The sequence below is a fragment of the Podarcis filfolensis genome, assembly GCF_964270895.1.
Source record: "Podarcis filfolensis genome assembly, chromosome: 2".
In the NCBI taxonomy this organism is placed as follows: domain Eukaryota; kingdom Metazoa; phylum Chordata; class Lepidosauria; order Squamata; family Lacertidae; genus Podarcis; species Podarcis filfolensis.
Window position 1 is genome coordinate 83409701 of NC_139605.1, and position 18163 is coordinate 83427863.

General features: G+C 48.9%; 1 protein-coding gene across 4 annotated transcripts in view; it reads left to right on the plus strand.

Annotated features, from left to right (window-relative positions):
- Window positions 1–6347: 6347 nt before the first annotated feature.
- The window catches only part of NDEL1 (nudE neurodevelopment protein 1 like 1), a 44715-nt gene continuing 32899 nt past the window's right edge, over window positions 6348–18163 (plus strand). For 2 of the 4 annotated variants that reach the window (XR_014544241.1, XM_083597765.1), the window contains exon 1: window positions 6348–6501. Coding sequence is in view for 3 of the 4 variants with exons in the window: in XM_083597765.1 (XP_083453891.1) it covers window positions 6388–6501 (114 nt within the window). In the remaining variant the exon portion in view is untranslated. The remainder of the gene's footprint in view (window positions 6502–18163) is intronic. The other 2 variants (XM_083597767.1, XM_083597766.1) reach the window with 2 other exon arrangements.

Sequence of the window (18163 nt, forward strand, 5' to 3'; positions counted from 1 at the left end):
TCCCAAGGGCAGTTGACTAAAAGAATTAAGCAGTAATGTTATGCCTACCAGTGTGGTTGCTTGAGAGCGAACAGGCAAGATCCCCACTGGTCTTTTCAAAGGCTTTATTATCGGTGCAAAAACATTTACAGTGCAGAACGTCTCAGTTCCATGTCTTGCTCAGTCACTAGCAGAATCTGAGAGTGGGTGGTCCTTAAACTTTCCCCAGCAGAGTAGTCTCTTGACCCCCATCCGACGCCTCCCCTCTCTGCGTGTAAACCTACTGCGCAGAGAGGGCGTGGGCAGAGGGGGACCTCCCTCCCCTCCCCCCACTTTGCTCATGCACAGTGTCTTGGCTCTCTCTTGCATCCTCCGAGCCCTGCATCTCTTCCCCACTAGAGACGGGGCTTCCCTCCTCCGCGGAGGAAGTGCTGCTTCTCACGATCTTTGGAGGCTCCCTGTAACCCAGCTGCCCTTCCACCTCTCGCCTCTGAGCTGATGGCAGTTCCCTGACAAGTAACTACTACACTCTCGCAAGTCACAAAATCATAAAAGCAACACAGAAGAGTCAGCGGGATTAAAATGGTATCTTAAGATCTCGGGAAAATAAAAAAGGCTTTTTCCTGGCACCAAAGGGCAATAAAAATCTCACTGGGAAGAGCATCCTGCAACTAGGGTGCCACCACTGAGAAGGCTCTCTATCTTGGTAGGCACCTTCCTCACCTGAGGTGGAAGGGGCCCCTGCAGGAGCACCTCCATTTAATACCTTAATGTACAGGTAGGCAAATGTGGAGACAGGCAGCTCTCTACATAGGCTGGTCCTAAGCCGTGATGGACTTTAAAGTCAAAAGCGGCACTTGGGATTCAGCTCATAAACAGACTAGGGTCCTGGGGGTGATAGTGGAAGGTCTGGAGCTGGGTTAGGGGTCCTATCAGGACATGTGAACCACTTGCAACCCTACTCTGAGCTGGGGCCCATAGTAAGGTCCTGCTCCTCCTCTGAATCACAGAAGAGGAGATTTCGCCATGCTTGGGGTCGGCTCAGAAATGTGCCCCAACACATCCTCCGCATCAAAGTGCCCTTTTTTTAGCTGTGAGATGAAGGCAATTTGGCTGTTGTGCATTTCAGAGTATTCTTTGCACAAATGATTAAATGCAAAATGGCAATTAAGATAATGTTATTTTAGATTCATCCTATTGGTGAAATTCTAGAAATTGCATGCAGGGGGTGAGGGGTGTGTGAGTGTATGTTTCATGAAGTGAATATCAACGAGACAACTAGCTCATTCCTTGGTCAGACAAACTGGATCTTACCCCTACAGGTTACTGAGGTTTGTAGATAGATAGCCGGGGGGGGGGGGGGGGCGGTGTGTGTGTGTGTGTGTGTGTGTGTGTGTGTGTGTGTGTGTAAAATGTTTGCTATTTGTTCGCTGGACACTAGAGGTCCCGATGAGTCTGCTCCTCTTGCTTTTGCTTGGTGCCAAACTTCAGTCCAGCTCTATGGCAGCAGAGGCCATGGAGGCAGGGAGATGCATCAGAGCCACGTTGTCTGTTATATGGTGGGGAAAGAGAATCTATCAGAGATTCCATTAATTTAACGATCAGGACTACAGCAGATATATAAGGCATTGCAACTGCAAGGCCCCTCTTTACTCCTTTGTAGGCACTGTAAAACGTAAAACTGTAAAACTGTAAAGGACCCCTGGACGATTAAGTCCAGTCAAAGGTTAGTATGGGGTGCAGTGCTCATCTCACTTTTCATACTAAGGGAGCCAGTGTTTTTCCACAGACAGCTTTCCAGCATGACTAAACTGCTTCTGGCGCAACAGGACACTGTGACGAGTGCCAGAGTACAGAGAAATGCTGTTTACCTTCCAGCCACAGCAGTACCTATTTATCTCCTTGCACTGGCAATAGCACAATGCTACCCAGACAAGCAAAGGAAAAGAGGAGTAACTATCTCTGGAAAATAAGGACAACTGGAGGATATGAGGTCATTATAATCTGGGTCAAATAGCAGGGTACCACAGCGGTGCCTATTTATCTACTTGCACTTTGATGTGCTTTCGAACTGCTAGGTTGGCAGGAGCTGGGACCGAGCAACGGGAGCTCACTCCGTCATGGGGATTCAAACCACTAACCTTCTGATCGGCAAGCCCACTGTATAAAATGCTACCAATGGGTTGTTTGAGGCTAGTGGCATGGATGAGTGCTGCTAGGAGTAGAAAGTTGAACTATTTAAAAAAAATGGTTTCAGGTCCTACTCAGTCCCTTAAAGGTTTTTAATTCTCTGATTTGATTCTATTCCCTGGGAGCAGGGAGGAGTCCATACCGAGGTAGGGTGTGTGTGTGTGTGTGTGTGTAGGCAATGCCAAGATAGGGCATACACACAGCTGGGAGTGCTTGATTGGCTCGGCTGGTGTGCCCAAACCACCCTGCCCTTGCCACCACCCTGCCCTGCAACGTCCTGGTATACACAACAGGGACACTGCTGCCAGGGGGCCTCGTCTGTGGCAGCTCCCCTCCCTGCTGGCTGCTCCTACCTCCCCCCCCCCCAAGCCTTGTGTTATTTATTCATTGTCTCCAGCGGTTTACTCCACGGCTTCTTCAGCGCTTCTTCCTTCAACTTGTTTTCTTTCTACCCTTTGAATCATACCTGCAAGGCAGGTCAATGGGAGCTCCTGGTTTGCTCTTCCCCTCTGTTGCCCCAGGTCTTCCACTTCTAGAGCTCTGCTCTTGGCCCCGTGCCCCCTTGTTGTCAAGTCCCTCCCATGGCATCTCATATTGTCACCCGTATTTCGATGGCACCTAAATAGCATCTTTCTCTCCCCTTCCACATGAACCTTCATCCATAGTCAGAGGCTTCTGAATGCCAGTTGCTGGAAACTACAGGAGGGAAGAGTGATCCTTTGCTCAGGTCCTGCTTGCAGGCTTCCCACAAGCATCTGTCCACTTTTGAGAACTGAATGCTGGACTAGATGGGCCGCTTGCCAGATCCAGCAGGGCTCTTCTTGTGGACTTACCTGCCACTTTTCCTGCCTGGATGACTTTTTCCTTTAACACAGCCAGGGGTGTGGATCTTCCTGCCAAATGCACATTGGTGTTTAGGGCCGTCTTAAGCATATCCGGCGCCGTGGCTCAAAGATCCGTCCAGTACCCCCTCCCTTTCCCAGAGTTGTTGACCTTTTCCCAAGCCTCTGCGGGGATCATTCTCCTCCCGCAGAGGCTTGGGAAGGAAGCTGCACGCCCACTAGTCATATAGTTAGCAGGGCGCATCTTCCATCCTAAGCCTCTGCGGGGATCACTCTCCTCCCGCAAAGGCTTGGGAGCAGTGGCGTAGCGTGGGTTGTCAGCACCCGGGGCAAGGCAAGTAATTTGCGCCCCCTAACCCGTGGATTTGCGCCCCCTAACCCTAACCCCCAGATGTTGCGCCCAGTGCGGCCGGCACCCCCTGCACCCCCCACGCTACGCCACTGCTTGGGAGGTGTGCTGGACCCAGGGGTTAACCCGAACAATGTGGTCCAGGTCTGGTCCCGAATCCAAGGATTCCGCAAGGAGTCAGCCCAACAGGGCCAAGGTAAGACACAAGGCAGGAAACCAGGCTAGGTCAGGCACAGGGTCTCAGGCAGGTGATAGCAATGTTGCTCCCGCAACCTGGGGTGGGGTCCGGCAGCCTTTTATCTCTGACGGGGTAACGGCCGGTCCTGATCCCTGGTGACTCACCTCCCTGTCTCGCCTGAAGGCCAGCACTCCTCCTGCGAGTACTCAGGTCTCTCCTTCTCTCAGACCTGAGTCTCTGCAGCTCGGGTGATGTCGGTGGGTTGCTAGACCCAGAGGCCACCTCAGCCTCTCCTGACCCAACTGGTAGTGGAGCAGCCCAGGAGAGGGTAACAAGGTAATCCCCCACATCTGGAGCCAGGCCAGGCTCAGGCCCCTGACTCGGCCCAGCTGGAGCTTGTTGCAGGGGAACCTGTGCAGACTGGGGCTCTTCAGAATCAGGCCCAGACTTGGTTCTGATGCCACCTGAGGCAGAGGATCCGGTGTGGACTGAGACTCCTTCGGTTCTGAGTCCGAGCCCGAGTCCCAAGCCATCACAGGTGGCAAGCTCCACGCCTGCCAGCCATATGGTTGACGGGGCACAGCTGGCGGGCATGCAGGGAAAGGGGAGGCCGCCGGCAAAGCCGCACAGCTCCCCCACTCGCTGGGGCGCCCTTGAGAGGCCAGCGCCCTGGCGCAACGCGCCAGTAAGCCCAGTAGGAAAGACAGCTCTGTTGGTGTTGCATTCTAACTTTTTCATATGGATTCCATCACAGAGCACAGCTGGGGGTTGCAGTTCATGCCCCTCCCACTAGGCCGGGCAACCCAGCAGTGTGCAGGAGTCAATTGAGCACAATAAAGGCATGCAAGTTCTATGCTGCTCTTTCTCTCTATGAGGCCAATGACTATAATGCTTCTTTCTTCTTAAATAAACATTTCTTTGTTTAAGTTTCAGCATGCATTGCCTTGGGGTTCAAGAGGCTGTGCTTATGCCTCTCTGTTTGAGACTCCCTCGCCAGATTATTCTCATGCCTTAAACAAGATTTATGCTTAGATTTATGCTTCTGGGTGTGAAACAGAGCTCTGAGTTGGAAAGGACAATGTGCTGTTTCTAGTCTAACCAGTGCATATTCTCAGATTAGGGCAATGCAGAACATCCGAAGCCTTTGTGCTAGTTTAGGCTACTTGTGCAAATCCTAAAACTCATTTTCATCAAATACTTTCTTCTGAATAGCAGAAAAGGGCAAGGAAAATAACCAGGGGCTGCAGTAACACCCCAACGAGAAACAGCGTTTACAGTGTTGGGGGCCTTTTTAGCAAGAGTGCATGGTGGAGATTACAGAAGTAAAGAAAGATATGCATGTGTATTGTGTGAAGAAACTGGATAGAGAGTTTTTCTTCCTCTCTGAGTCTGTGTGCACACCATACATAGAAAGCACAGTCAAACACACACCCCTTCAAAGAATCCTGGGAACTGTAGTTTTTTCAAGGGTGCTGGGAATTGTAGCTCTGTGGGGTGTGAACTACAGTTCCCAATATTCTTTGAGGTGTGTGTGTTTAAATGTATGGTGTATACACAGCCTAGAATCACCCAGTGAAGCCAATCGGTAAGAGACTGGGAAATGACAAAAGGAAGTATTTCTTCACACAGTGCAAAACATAAACTATGGAATTTGCTGCCACAGCCCACTTTGAATGACATTGAAAGGGAGTTAGACCAATCCATGGAGGAGAAGGCTTATCAGTGGCTGCTGTTCATAAGGGCTGTATACTACTTCAACATCAGATTCTAGTTGCTGGGTAATTTGCATGGGAATAGTGTTATTGCATTGATGTCTGCATATGGGCTTTTCAGAGGCATCTGGTTGGCCATGGTGGAAACAGGATGCTGGCCTGATGCCAGAGGGTTCTTCTTGCCGTCTTATGTTCTTACTGGAGGTTATTCTAAAAGTTTGGGAAAGTAAGTCCATAGCCATGAATCAAAAAGTTGTTCCAAGTGGTTTCATGCTGAAAGAGAGAGAGGTGCTACTAAAAGAGTCAGAATGGCATTTCTTTCTGAAGAAGCTGAGACCCCCATAGGTCATCCTAGAACTAAGCTGAACAAAGTTCTTGTCTCCTGAGAAGTGAAAAGTGGTGGCATCTGCTATGCAATGTTCTAAAATAGTTTAATGGGGTGGACAACAATTTCCAAAGTGAGCTGAAACCTGGCAGCTCCTTGATGGGAACCAGCTTCAAGAATCAGCTCTGCTGAACCTCCTTATATGTGAGGTCTTAAAACAAAAGGGACGCATCAGTTGGGAACTATGGCCCTATCGAGGCATCTATTTTCTTCCGCCCACAAATCCCAGCTGATGCCAGCTGGCATTTGGCGCTGGCAGGAAAAGGGAACCCCAGGCTCTCTCCATGCTGGAGCAGGTCAGAAAAGCCAGGTGCTGCAGAGATCTGTTTCTGCAGGCATCAACAACCCTCGCCTTGTGTTCATCTCTTAGGACATTTATTCTTTGCTTAGAAAAAAAAACCCCAGCTGCAGGGCCAGGGGCATGCTAACACTTGGACTGCATCCTTGCAATGCCCAGTGCAACTATGGCATGGGCAAGTTCCTGAGAAGCTCATACATGCCACTCTTTGCATTATGAGTCCCCAAGGCTCCTCACAGTGAGAACTTCAAAGGTGGAATTAATATCTTAAAGATGCCAGTAGCTCCAAGCTGTCCTCATTGTAAGCAGGCCAAGCCTGCAGTTAGCAGCTTGATTATCTACTTCCCAAAGGCTTAGGACAACTGCATAATGAACCACAGGAGGAGATCTGGTGATGAGGGTGTGTTTCCCAATCCTTTCAATTGCCTCAACCCTCCTCCTTCATTTTTGTAGGATGAGCACCTTTGTTTGCCTAAAGAAGATAACAGACGATTCACATGCCCCTGTGCCTCTTAGGAGAGAGATCCTCTTTGCTTGCCACCAAAGGAAGGCTGAGATCCAGGAGGAGGTAAGAAGACATCCTCTGGTTTAAGAATGTGTGCAGGAGGTCTGCAGGATCAGGCGGAATGTGAAATTTCTGGTGCAGCTACCAACACTGATGTTCCAGGAAGAAAGATGGGCTCAGGGGGTGAGAGAGTAACTGCAAAGGGAGTTGAGAGAAAGGCTTTGCACTGTGTCTGTCTGTGTGTTGTCTGAAGGGCAATTAGTGAAGGCTTGGCTTGGGGAAATTATTTCTGTATAAGCCCTTAGTCCAGGTGTATTCCAGTGCTAGTCTCTGTATGCTCAGAAAATGCAGCTATTTGACCAGTGAGCCTTTATTAAGTAGTGGCAATTAGCGCACCTTGGAACTGTTAAAGGAGCAGGTGCTGTCTCCAGGCCAAGAGGGGCCCTACAGCCTATATCAGAGTGCAACAAAACAAGAAAGAAGGTATTGTGGGATGGAATTCAAAGCAGATGCTCTGTCACTGAGCTACAACCTTTCCCCTGTGAAGGAATTCTGGGAATGAGAGTTCTGTGAAGGAGGAGACAAAAGATCTCAAACTGAGTATTCTCAGAACTAGAAAACTGCAACCCTCAGCTTTTAAGTGGATTTAGGTTTGTAATGTGGATGGATCCTGGATTCCAGGTGGCAGGAGTCAGTCAGGAGGAAAGCATGACAAATTTAGCCTTTTCTTTTTTCAACTGCTGTACTTTAACACTGGATTTGTACACTGTAGGGGGAAGGGGGGGAATTGATTCTGTTTCATGCTCTGCTCCCAGCGTTACACAGCTTGCACAGACCAGAGGAGAGGGCTCGACATAAAAGTCACAAACTGTCTGCTTTACTATTCGGTCTCAGTAAACCTGCCACCAGCTGATGCTTTTTATCCTTCCTTGCCTGTCTGAGATCTGTAACAAGGAAGCACTAAGCTAGCGCCCGACTGACCTATCTTTGCTTAGACTGTCTGGATGGAAATCCAACTCCGGCCATCTGGTGGAGCTTGTGGGGATGGAGATGGTGGGGTACAGGTCAGGCTACCACTTTGGGATGAATACCAGACTCATTTTGAAAGGGCAGGGATGTTTCCACTTACACTGCCCCTCCCATCCTCAAGAATTTTCCCCTAACCTAAGCAAAGGGGGTCTACAGATGAGTCCTAAACTACATCCAGATCAGCAGCACGAGATGATGAAAGTAAGGGCTACAGTACAGGTCAAGTTGGGGTCTCCGGAATGGTCTAATTATATGGAGCATCCCAATAAAAAGGATGTAGCCATCTGTCTTGCTACTTGGAAGGTCTTTAAAAATTGCTGCAGTTCATGATGACAACTTCCCTTTCCATCCTAAGCAGCAGGCAGTGGCTATTTTCCCAGCTGCTGTAAATTAAAATATATGGCTCTTCAAGCTATCAGGAGAAACCGAATGCTCTCTATACTCCAAAGGAGCTTGCGGATCGTTGAGAGAGCATGGGTGGCTGCACACTTGTGTGTGAATCTGAGCGCATCTTTTCTGTGGCCAACATTGTGGCAGCTAAGGAATATGGTTAAGAATGGGAGGTCAAGAGTGTGATCTAGCAGATTCCTTTAACCTGGCTCAGTGCGTATGACTAAGTATGTATTGCATAACTTTTTTTAAAAAAACAAAACACCATGAAAGGGACTGCTGACGCCACACTGTCTCTGAAGGAAGACAATAGGGAAAAGTCGTAAGTCAGCCAAAACGAAACAAAATCAGTCAACCTTTGGTGTCCCAGAAGGAAGACTAGCTGCCCTCCTCCAGAACCTGACTTCATTCATGCTTTCGGTATCCGACCGGTACTGCATCTTAGCTGAAGGAAGCCATCAGTATGCAGCTCAACATGAATATTCCTGGAGCTGGAAAAGGGGCAGAAAGGGGCAAGCAAAAGGATGAAGGGGACTGGAGCAACAGTGGCACTGTTTGGGGCTTCTTAGATTACGAAAAAAGAGGACAGTAGATGGGGGAGGGGAAACATGACAGAAGTGTGGAGAAAGTGAAGAAAGAGAATCCCCGTCCCCCAATAATACTAGAATTCAGGATCATCCAATTAAGATGAAGATTCAAGACAGGCAAGAGGACATATGCCTTCACATCTTATTTTGGCCTCATCCAGCAGCACTGGTGGTTCTTGGGGTTTTATTTTCCCTAGGTGGGGATATTGTAAGGGAGGAAGAGTTGCTGGAGGTATATGGTGGAAAAGTAAGGCAGGCAAAGCATTATATGTAGACACAAATCAAATATTGCACACACACACACATATTTCCCTTGTGAGTACAGTGGTACCTCAGGTTAAGAACTTAAATTTTTCTGGAGGTCCGTTCCTAACCTGAAACTGTTCTTAACCTGAGGTACCACTTTAGTTAGTGAGGCCTCCCACTGCTGCCGCGCGATTTCTGTTCTCATGCTGAGGTAAAGTTCTTAACTCGATGTACTACTTCCAGGTTAGTGGAGTCTGTAACCTGAAGCATCTGTAACCTGAGGTACCACTGTACTTTTTATAAGGGCCTATGACAAAGGAACAATTTTGGGGGGCATTTGGGGTGGGGGAGCCCTTAAGGCCTGACAGCCGACACTTGGTCAGCCTGAATGATCTCAGTGGCATCTTCGTATTTAGGCAAGGGAGGTGACAGTGGAAGAGAGGGAAGCTATTTTCTGCATTGTGAGGTAATGGGAGACGAGCAGGAAGGGAATATAACCCAGCATTTGCACTGTTCCTTGGGCTTCTCATTCAATTTTTTCCCTTTCCTGTCACTAAAAGGGGGAATAAGACACCGGCTTCCTCCTCCTCTCTCTAATTTACAAAACAACAGGACAGTCACCAGAGCCTTGCGTTCTCTCCCCAGGAGTGGGAACGAGCATGCAGTTTCCACCAACAAGCAAAGGAGGTTAGGGGTTAATTTACTTTCATAATCTAGAGTGTCAGCTCAGCAGGCAAAGATGCTGATGGTGTTAATAAGGAGACAGGAAGAACTGGCAATTGGGATTAAGTACTATCCATCTTCCCCCTCCTCCTTTCTGTCCCCCACCCCCAAACTCCCTGTCTCTCTGTGCCTTTCTGCATCTGTGCCTACAATGTAATTTTCTCCAGTATGTCCAATAAACCTAATTTCTTCCCTCAAGATTTAGATGGTTTTATCCCTGATTATATACCCAGGAGAGGTAATTCCTGCTTAACTCGGTATCCAATTGAACCCTGATGGGAACTCTCCAAGCAGCTCCAGCTCTTTAAGGCGCAGGAGCAAATCGGATTATTATTCTTGCTGGCCGTGGAGGAGTTTGTCTGAGCAAGAGGCGCTCCTTGGAGTCCCTGCCTGCCTTCTCTTGGGTCCTTTTAAATCCAGAAACAGTGCACTGAATGGTTTCCTGGCCTTCTTTCTGCCATGTTAAATAGCAGGGTAGGGGTTGCTGCTGTTTCATAGCAGCTTCTAGGGGAAGCTAGGGTGAGGTCCCGTTGCTCTGTCCCACCTCTTGCCAACCTAGCAGTCCAAAAGCACACCAGTGCAAGTAGATAAATAGGTACCGCTGTGGCGGGGAGGTAAACTGTGTTTCTGTGCACACTGGCTCCCATCATGGTACTCCATTGAGCCAGAAGTGGTTTAGTCATGCTGGCCACATGACCCGGAAAAGCTGTCTGTGGACAAACGCCAGCTCCCTCGGCCTGAAAAGTGAGGTGAGTGCCACAACCCCAGAGTAACCTTTGACTGGACTTAACTGTCCAGAGGTCCTTTACCTATAGAAACTTCTCAGGTCAGCTTCTGTCTTTCTTTCTTCTTAGCAAATAAGGGTGAGATTACCTGTTCGTTGATTTGTTTGTGGGGAGGCAAGTTGACCTTGTGTGAAAGCAGGAGCTATCTCACACTACCCAGCACATCTCCCCAACACTCTCCTTATCACAAAATCTGATATTTTGGGAAAGCGAGGTTCTCATGTAAGACTTCCCAATCTACTATAATTGCAAGGCCTGAATTTGCTGGTACAGTATGTGATTGAGTCTCACCCGAAAACAGTGACCGTCAGAAAGTGTCTTTTATGTCTGGAGTCTTTCACAGAGCTTGGAAAGTTCATTTTAAAAAGGAACTAGCTAACCTTAAAAGCTGCCCGTATACAGGGCTGCCTGAAGATGTCTTCTAAAAGTCCAGCCTCGGAGCGACAGTAGTGGCTGCTCCTTGCAATGAGCAAGCAGTGCAAAGCAGCCAGCTGCGCTCTGCTTCTTTGGAGGCAGTGGGGGGGGGGATGGGTCCCATTCACCCAAGAAGCAAGGGGTCAAATTCCTCACCCACCCAGAGCAGGGGTAGATGGTGGCGGCTGCTGCCCTGAGCAGATAGGCCCTTCTGGGATGTTGGCATCCATCCAGAGACACCAAGCACCCTAACTCTTTTCTCAGGGCTAAAACAGCAGATACAAGAGAGATCTGTGGCTTGATCTGCCCACATTTTAATTTACTTTAAAGCAGGCTACATGGGGGTTGGGGTTCTTATTTTATCAGAGCAAGCAGTACTGGCAGCAATCATCCCCACCATACATGTAAAGCATGTGGCGCCCCCCAAGGAATCATGGGAACTGAAGCATGTTAAGGGTGCTGGGAACTGTAGTGCAGTGAGGGATTAATTCCCAGGATCCTTTGGGGGAAGCTATGTACTTTAAATGTGTTTTGGCATGGTATGGATGTGACCTAGATTGCTCTTCGAAGCTGCTATTTTTCCAAAGGGACGACACAAAAGTTGTTGAGCTTCTTTGGGCAATAGTTCTCTAAATATACGTTGTTAAAAAAAAAAAGGAACTAGCTCAAGAAAAAAGGCATTCCTTGGGAAAACAAACTGGTTTCTTTAAAAGTAAAAACAACTGGTTCCTTTAAAAGGAAGATGTCAGGGAATCAGGAGCAGGAGCACTGGGGAGAGAGGATTGGGAGAGCGAAGGGGAAGAATCCGAGGGCAGCGTAGGGGAGTATGACAGTGGCCCGAGAGATTCCATGAGCTTCTCCAGCGAATCAGAAGATTCCCAGAAGGGGGCGCCGATGGTCAGGGCAAGGGGGGTCCCAGGGGGGACGCACCAGAAACAAGGAGCCAGAGGGGAACCCCAAAGCAGCAGTGGAGGATCGGGACCAGTTTCCCCACCAGAGCGTAGTGGGGGGGAAGAGTCACATGTGTCAGGGGCAGTGTCTCCTCCAGAGAGGGAGTCAGGGCTGACCACGCCTCCAACGGAGGGGAGGTCAGTTGCAGCTAGCCCCCCCCGAAGGGGGAAGCAGTGACAGCAGCAGTGGAACGGTCAGGAGGAAAGCTGCTGGCTGGGCGCGCGCGCCAAGTTCAAATGTGCAGGCGCGCGGAACAGCAGGAGACCCGGATGGGGAACCAGCTCCTAAAGCCCGCCAGAGGGAGGGAGAAGGCTCAGGGGAATCAGCGGGAGAAGAGGCTAGAAAGGGCGGAACCCCGGCGGGCAGGCGGACCCAGAGGAGGAAGGAGCAGCGGAGAAGGTGGAGCAAGGCTAGAATCTTAAATTGGTGTCAAGGGGGAGGAGACTCAGACGGAGCATCAGCGGTCTGACACTTTAGACGTGGGGCTGCGCGCTGTGGCTCTGGAAGTGAAACTGAACTTCAATAAAGACTTTTATACTTAACAACGAAGCAGCGTTGGTCCTTTGTGAGCTGGGACCTAGGGTAGCTCTGACAGAAAACAACTTAGCTTAAATAAATAAGAACTGTGGTAGACACTCTTCTTCTCTAGAAAGCCCTGCTGAGGACAACATAAGCTTTTCAGGACAGGGAAGCTGCAAAGTGCAGACTACCAGAGATATTATTTGTAGAATGAAAGGAGGTATGCTTACAAACATCCCTTGACCACCTTGAAAGAAAGGTAAGGGGAGACCCCATCTTTGATCCCTCCCCCATCATGTTTTCTCTCAGGCTCAGGTTCTGACACTTCCAGAATAGGGCTGGGGGAGACGCATGCCTGAAAGCCAAGACGGACCAGTGGTCTGATCCGACTACCTTTGCACAATCGAAGCAATGCCCATTGTTTTACTACCTACAGCTGCTGCAGGCAGTTCTTGTCATTGTGGATTGCCTGCCGGATCCACAGTGATGGATCCTGTACTGTAGGGGTGGCTTGGGCTCGATTACTAACCCCCAGCGCTGCAAAGAGCAATTGCTCTCTTCTGTTGAAAAAATTGTTACCCAGCAACAGGGAGGCTCATCTCCCTGGCAAAATCCCACGATCATTCCTGTGGGGCGATTTGCATTTGAAAAGCGAGTTTCCTTCCATTGGTGGAATATCAATGGCTTTGAATCCATTACATGGGCCTTTATGGGGAAGGGGGCGGGGAGAAAGCAGTGCCTGGGAACTGATGCACTGTGGATCTGAGTTGGCCTATTCTCATTGGTCTTTATAGCCAGCAGCACTCCTGCCATATTGTGGCACAGGAACCATAACAGAGAGGGCATTCCATGGGCACTTCCCTTATGGCAAGACTTTAAAGAGGTGTGCAGTAACTTCCTTCCTCATAGACACCATATATCCAGCGGGCATTAAGCCAGAGGCATTGAGAAGGCTGCAGCCGTTCTCATCTTTATTAGAAACCACAGGCCGGAAGCACAGCGATACAAATTGCTATGGCAGAAGCAGAGCACTGCCTGTGAAACTGGGCACTTTCCTTAATTAAGTGTGTGTCCAATGGCTGCTTCTCATTATTAGATATGTTGCACTCTGGTACAAGATGGAGGGCACAAGGAGAAGGGGATGACGGAGGACGAGATGGGTGGACAGTGTTCTCGAAGCTACTAACATGAGTTTGATCAAACTGTGGGAGGCAGTGGAAGACAGGAGTGCCTGGCGTGCTCTGGTCCATGGGGTCACGAGGAGTCGGACGTGACTAAACAACAAAACAACAACAAAGCACTCTGGTACAGACACCCCAGTACAAAACACACATGTATGTCAACATCCTACCAGTGTGGCAGAATAATAGAATTATAGAATCATAGGATTGTAAGGAGGAAAGGGCCACAAGGGTCACCAACCCCTTGCAATGCAGGAATCTTTCACCCAACATCTTGAATCCACGACCCTGGACTTAAGAGTCTCATGCTCTACCTACTGAGCCAAGGGATCTGGGCTTAGGGGTGCTGGACTAGGATTCAAACCCCTACTCAGCCATGCAATTCTCTGGGTGACCTTGGGCCTGTCAGTGCCACCCTCACAGGGTTGCTGTGAGGATAAAATGGGAAAGTGTACGCTACCTTAAGCTACACTGGAGAAAAGGTGAGATATAAATGTAGTAATAAATATATATATATAGGTAAATAATAAACCGGTTAATGTGCAAAGATCACTACTTTTTGCTTCAAATTACACACAAGTTGTTAAGTAGGAAAAGATCAGATTCCCGCATAGATGTACAGTAGTTTAAAAGGAAAGCTACCTGAAAGGGAAACTTTTCATTTTAATACTGCTCTTTTGTGCAGATGCAGGTCTGGCCAGGACGGCTTTCCTGTTATAGCTTCTGGGGTTGACAAGGCCTGTGAGCCTCACCTGTCCTGACCCTACTCCAGCTGGGGAATCACACACCTCCACCCTAAGCCAGAGAGCCCCATCTGAGCTGTTGGTCCTTGCCTTCCTTCCCTCCAAACAGACAGCTGTTCTGGAATCCTGAGGTCAGGGGTGGTATGTCTCATTTTGCCATTAGAGGCGAAACAGGGAGTGCCACCCTGCTCTGCAACACCACCACCACCAGTGAGATACTCACCATGACTTAGCTGCTTGCCTATTTAGAGGGTATTTTTTTACCTGTGATTTCCTTAAAAAAAGCTCCCCCTGCCCCAACAAAAATCTTGGCTACGCACATTAGTTCATACATGTTAGACATTTCATTATTTCCACAATTTTTGACTAATGCCTTGAAATAAATTATCACCTTAATTAAAAAATAACAGAGCTAGAACAAATATGAGAAAATGCAAACCATCCATTTGTATTCCCTGCTTCTGAACTGACTGACTGGGGACGTTCATCCAAGTATGCACTTTGTTTTGGCTTTGAAGGTTTTCACATAAAAAATTGACCTGATTTGGGATTTTGCAAATTAATACCAAACTATGATTTGTTACAAACTAGAAGTGGAAACTTGTAAATCTCTTTCTCTTGTGCACAGCAGAAGTGGTAGAGGATGCACAGGAGCCCAAGCCTCACTGTTGTTCATTTCTGATTCTGGTGTGTGTGTGTGTGTGTGTGTGTGTGTGTGTGTGTGTGAAAGTGTCACTGTCTCCATGTGTTCCTTGCACAGACAGCGCATATTCTTGCAATATCAGCATTCTCACAACCACAATCAAATATCTACGTGTGACCCTACTACTCACTTCATGCTGCTGTGCAACTCTGAAATGAGTATGTACAGTCACCAAATTAAGGTGCACAGCAATGGTTCTATATACACTTATGTGGAACAGATGTAAACATTCTGGAATATTTCCATTTCCTGACTCCTGATCAATGGAGCACAGAAGAGATTTCTTTGGAAGGATGTTACAGAAGCACTAGCAATCACCATATTGTCAGATGTGGCTCTGCTATCAAGACAGACAGGCATATGTCTTCATAAACATGTAGGTGCCTTCCTGAGCGACTGGAAGTACACAAAGGAGAAACGGGGGGGGGGGGGATGTTTTGAGTAAGGCGTATCACTCCTCATATACGCCTTACTCCTTTGAGTGAGGCGTATCATTCCTCACAATTCCTCCCACATGCTATTTATGATTCCATGACTTAGAAACCATACAAGAGAAACTGGTAGGGGTATTTGTGTGGGGAGGGGGAACAGTGCAGACAGGCAAGCCTGGGAGCTAATGTAGGTCTTTCAGGACCGGTGTTATATTGTCTTGGCAGCCGCTCCCAGTCACCAGCTTAGCTGCTGCATTCTGGATTAATTGTAGTTTCCGGGTCACCTTCAAAGGTAGTCCCACATAGAGCACATTGCAGTAGTCCAAGCATTCACCACTCTGGCAAGACAGTCCGCAGGCAGGTAGGGTCTCAGCCTGCATACCAGATGGAGCTGGCCCTGGATACAGAATTGACCTGCACCTCCATGGACAGCTGTGAGTCCAAAATGACTCCCAGGCTGCGCACCTGGTCCTTCAGGGGCACAGTTACCCCATTCAGGACCAGGCAGTCCTCCACACCAGTCCACCCCCTGTCCCCCAAGAACAGTACTTCTGTCTTGTCAGGATTCAACCTCAATCCATTAGCCACCATCCATCCTCCAACCACCTCCAGGGACTCACACAGGACCTTCACTGCCTTCACTGGTTCCAGTTTAAAAGAGAGGTAGAGCTGGGTATCATCAGCATATTGATGGATACCCAGCCCTGATGATCTCTCCCAGCAGCTTCATATAGATGTTAAATAGCATGGGGGAGAGGACAGAACCCTGAGGCACCTGAAATGTATACCTACTGTTTCACTAAAGGTCATTTGACTTTGTGCACTCATTTACCAAAGATGCACCGTGCCAGCAGTGGTGTTTGTCATTCACAATGGCGGCGCTTGTCATTCTCAATGGTGCCGTGCACGCGAAATTAACTAAATTTGGGGGCGCTGGGTGGATCTTTGCACCCTGGCGGTGCATATGCTAAAGACGGCCCTGATGAGAATTAACAAGAAAATAAATTCATGGGGGGTGGGGAGGTTTATGTGATGATGAGAAGGGCAAGTAGGTACAAATTGCTTGCATGCGTTCTCCAGGCTTGCCCAACCTCCTCCTTCTTTTTACATTATCATCTAAACAATGACCGCTCACAAATAGGCACAGGGTTTACTACCAAAGACAGTCCCCAAATGCCAACAATTCCAGTCCGTAGTAGCGAAGCTGCAAGATCCTGTAGCTGCAGATAAAACTGATATACATGTGTAGTTGGGGCAATGAATGTAAAACAGGTACTGTACCACACCTGGGCAGGTATAGTTGGATAGACTGTGCTCACTGAAGCATTCACAGGCTCTGAAAGACATCTGTCTCTGCATTCCCACACTCAATCTATAACGCCCACCCTGTGTGTACTCCTATAAGAGAGAGAGAGAGAGAGCATGCCTTGTCAAGAGTCCTGACCCCAGATTTCATGAGACACTCCTTAGTCTCTACTCTCAGGCCCCTCTGTGCTCTCATCACCCCACCCCATGAGACAGATCCCACTTCAATAGAATCCATTATGTCTCTTTTCTTTGGTCTGCTTTTCAATAGATGACTTGGTTCTGCCTGGGAAGCACAGCCCCACCACGGCTAAAGAGGAGCACTGGCTGTTCGGGGTAGGAGAGAATTAATGCTAAGTGACTGTGCCTTTGTGAGCCTCGGGACTCGGAGCCCGTGGAGAATGCATGGGAACAACTGCAGATTACAACAGGGTGCAAGCAAAAGAAGTTTTTTAAAAAAACCCCACACACCCTGAAAACAAACATCGACTTTAAATCAGTGTTAACCAGACAGGCAGCCCCCTCTAAATGCAAGTTTGGAAACAGGGGCCCCAACACTGTCTCTTTGTTAATTCTATGAAAGCCCCGTCAGTATCGGACAAAAGCAAATGTGCAAGGGATGTTGCCATGTGTCAGGTGCAGCAACTAAGGAGGAGAATGCAGGGGAAGTGAAGAGAACAGAGTCTCAGAGGAGAGGCCCATTGCACCTCTCCATCCTTCAGAGATAGTTCCATCTGCAGCCACACTCTCCCGGTGTGAGAAGGCATTCAGACTATCTCAGCTATGGCAGGGAGGCAGTTAAGGGCAGAAATGTTGTAAGCAGAACGCAGGGATGTCGCTACAGCCATCATAATCATCTCCCTGGACTTTTGACGGCAGCATTTTCAGATCATTGAGCTTCAAGAATCCAGATGGCTTATTACGGAATACTGGCCCAAGACATTTTGATGCCTGAGGCCAATGGTAGAGATCAGAGGTGCCATCTCCTATGGGCCGAACCCTTCCCCTGCCTTATTTTTTGGGAGGGGGCTGGCTCCCCCATTGTTCAAAGAGAGAGGAGGAGGCCAAGCATGGAGCCTAGTGCAGTGTGTCTTCAGTGGCCATCTCCTCCTCCCCCCCCCCAAATGGAGGGGAAGGAAGAGGGAAGCAGCCCCTGGCCAGTGGTGGTGGCAGGAAGAGGAGGATCCACCAGCCATTGAAGCCACATTGCCGCTGCATTCAGCTCCGCCCCTGGCTCCTCCCAGTGTTCTGATGTCACACGTGACATCACACACGTGACATCGGGGGGCCCATTCTCTCTTGAAGTTGGCGCCTCTGATAGACATACCCTGCTCCCTCCTTTCCATATGCAGAAGTTGACTGGACTGATAGTTGAATCTTACTTCAGTACCAGGAACAAGAGATCATCATGCAACTGAGGGTAGCCAGAAGGCTAGTTAGGGTGTGTGTGTAGGGCAGGCCACATAGAATACACAGCTCTGCCTTCCAACTGAAGGGTACAGCCAGAGGTTCAGGAGAAACAGCCAGGGGCCACCTGCAGCTGAGCATCTGCTTGAGGTGACTTGACCTAATGGTAGGGCCAGCAGAGATGGTTTTAGGGTGGTGAGACAGGTGTGGTTGCACTGGGCCCTGCGCTGCAGGGGGTGCCACAACAATGCTACAGAACGGAGCGTGAGTGGTGCCAAATATTAGCATCACACAGTGCCCTGCTGAAATTT